The sequence below is a fragment of the Polistes canadensis genome, unplaced genomic scaffold (assembly GCF_001313835.1).
Source record: "Polistes canadensis isolate GaletaPanama2010 unplaced genomic scaffold, ASM131383v1 scaffold_83, whole genome shotgun sequence".
NCBI lineage: Eukaryota > Metazoa > Arthropoda > Insecta > Hymenoptera > Vespidae > Polistes > Polistes canadensis.
The window spans coordinates 424,845-428,033 of NW_014569630.1; the positions used below are offsets into that span (position 1 = coordinate 424,845).

The 3,189-nt window shown below is 24.4% G+C and overlaps 1 protein-coding gene across 1 annotated transcript in view; it reads left to right on the forward strand.

Moving 5' to 3' along the window:
* The window catches only part of LOC106786809 (SET and MYND domain-containing protein 4-like), a 24,887-nt gene that overhangs the window by 7,407 nt on the left and 14,291 nt on the right, over positions 1-3,189 (forward strand). The window contains exon 3 of the mRNA XM_014748589.1: positions 2,190-2,314. Coding sequence (XP_014604075.1) covers positions 2,190-2,314 — 125 coding nt within the window. The remainder of the gene's footprint in view (positions 1-2,189; positions 2,315-3,189) is intronic.

The following is a 3,189-nucleotide window of genomic DNA, read 5'->3' on the forward strand; positions in this document are numbered from 1 at the left end:
AATTATATAAAAATGATAAAAATACTAAAATTAGGACGTTATAATCTTAAATTTTATTTATAAGGTGCATTATTCTCTGTATACACATGCGCAACTTTCAGAAAGTCATATAAACAACTTTTAATAAAAGTATTTTCATAGAAGAGACAGTGTCAGTCTCAAGGTGCATTTCGAGGAAGATGGTTGACAGAACATATACTCCGTGCTTTTTAACAATAATATTCGTTTAATTAACAATTTTTATTAATATTCTAATACATTCTTTTTATATTACAGAAAAATTTTACCTTCAAAGTCATCACTGCGCAGGAGTATTAAAATAATTCCAGAAAAATTAAAACAATGTTAAAATTAAAATGTTATAATCGTAAATTAGATTTATTATGTATATTACGTTTGTTATATATAAGAATCCTTAAAAAAAAATTTGCATAACTAATATTCATTTTAAAAACTTTCACAGAGAATACAACGTGCCAGTCTAACGTTGAATTTCGAAAAGTAAAATACGTTGAAGTTATACTCCCTGCTTTTACTTATAATTAGCATATCACAGACACACACAATACATACGTACACACATACTACACTAGAATCTCCAATAATTTCGTTCAAGCGTTGATCGACTGGGAATTCTATTTGATTTTCTTTTTCCATCTCTCTTTCATTAAAAAAAAAAACAAAATATTATTCGTTTAATTCGCTTGACAAGAAATATCAATTCCCAAAACCTATATATATATATGCATTAAATTAAATTTGTTTGCCAACGTTTGACTCCTTTACGTATCCATAATGAGACAAAAAAAAAGAATATGAAAAATTCAAACGACGTTAAATAAAAAAAAGGTTCTTGTTAATTAAAAAATTATTTATCACGCATGAATCTAATAAGTGAACTGAAATATATATATATATATATATATATATATACGTGTACCAATAATTATATAAAAATAATAAAATTAATCTTATATCTTTTTCGTTTGGAATTATTTAAAAGATTATTCGAGAATGAACATTAAATTAATTAAATTTCAAATAATGTGATATGCTAATTAACATGTATATTATCCCTTTTTTTTTTTTTTATTTTCTTTTTTTTATATTTTAATTTACATTAGACCACACTTTCATAATTATTAGCACGTATGTTATATTATATCGTATAATATATGCAACATATGCAAATGTGGTTTGTTGTGAAATTATCTCAGTTAAATCTACCGCATTTCTTCGTAAATAGTTTCCTCAAATATCTCATAACAAAAGATAAAAAGAGAATGAGAGATAGATGTAACGTGTTGAATTAACAACATTCTCGCGAACATAAGATTGGGGAAATATTCATGACACTTTTGATGATATCTCTGCTATCTTCACAGTATTCACACGAATGTGTCCCTTTTCTCTTCACGTTTAATAAAGATGACGTCGATTACATAAAACGACATCTAACCAACTATATATATATATATATATATCATACTACCGAGTTACGATAACGAGCTAATTAATTATCCGTGAGAAAATGTGAGAAAATTTGCTTTACCAAGATTATTCTGTTATCTACGTTACTTGATGTATATATATATGTATATACGTAAGTATTGGGTGTAACAAAAATACTCAGTTAAAGTTCACTCATTTATATTGCTCATATGTAAAGATGAATATTAATTTTCATCTAGGTTACTCTCTGAAAATGATTAATCCTTCAGTTAGAATTACTCTTTTTTTTTCTAATTTGTATATACTGAGTTTTATATGTTCATAGTTTATTTTTTTTCTCTCTCTCTCTCTCTAAAAAATGTCTGCATTAATTAGATTCGTTAAAAAAAATAACCATGAGAATAAATGTTCATTAAATGTGACTTTTGAAAAAGAAATTATTGAGTATTATATAATTATTTGTTAGGATAATAAATAATTGTGTTAAATTGAAATTTGTTGTTTAACACGTTTCTCAGATTTAATTTTAAATAATTAATTAAGACGTTATTGTGATATATTGTTATAATTTCTTTAATAATTGTTATAATTATTAAAATAAATATTGTGTGTTATAATTTCCAAAATCCGACATTGATATAATCTAAGTTTTTATTTTCTAAGTGTTAGGATAGTTAATCCAAACTTAAAAGATTATCGATGATCATTTGGATCAATAAATTATTTTTTTATTTCAGGGATATTATTCGATTAAAGAAGGAAGATTTGAAAAGTCGTATAGAAGGTAAAGAAACGTGTCCCATTGAGATACCATCATCTTCTTCCTATAAAATGCAGTTTTATCCCAGGCTTACAACCAATTGTATGTATAATAATCAAATATTATTATTTCAATCATTATAGAAAAAAAAGAACGAGTGTTAATCGTTGTTAAAATAAAAAAGTTTAGTAAATGCTAGATTAAATTCTGATTACATATAACTTATATTTAAAATCATATATATATATATTTAAACGTAAAATTAATTTTAATTTATTAAAAAGAAAAGAAAAAGAAAAGAAACTTAGGGGAAACACAAACCAAAAAATAAAATAAAATGATCTTCGATGTTGTTGCATTGATGCAAGATCAGAATTCGTTACATATCCAAACCATAAAAAATTGAATTGAAACAATTTGAAGAGAGAATCAACAGATTAAAAAAAAAAAAGCTATCATAAATAAAATTGAAATTAACAATCAGTATTTAAATTAAAACGCGTCTATAAAAATGATTAACTATAAAAAATCATTCGACAAAATTTTATATAAAAACAATGAACATACAAAAGAAGAAAAAAAGAAAACAAACACAAACAAACATTTCTTCCAAAATAATTCTTTTCAATATAATAATATCAAACGTTTGAAAAATTTCTCAGTTGAAATTTGATTGTCTAGTTAACCAGGTGATTAACATAACTAATGTATGCAGATGCATTAGAGGTTGAAACAAGACCGTTCGATAACCGTCTATGTTATACAAACGTATAGATTGTATAATCTATCTAACATCTTGTATTACCTTGAAATAATATTGTCTTAGAGTGAAACTTGTAATTGGTAGTACGTGTAATACCTAGGATAACGAGAAAGTTACGACAAGAGAGAAAGATATATATATATATATATATATATATATGAAAGATTGCTATGAATCTCATTACTTCTCGAGTTTGAATGAAATCAAGAAGAAA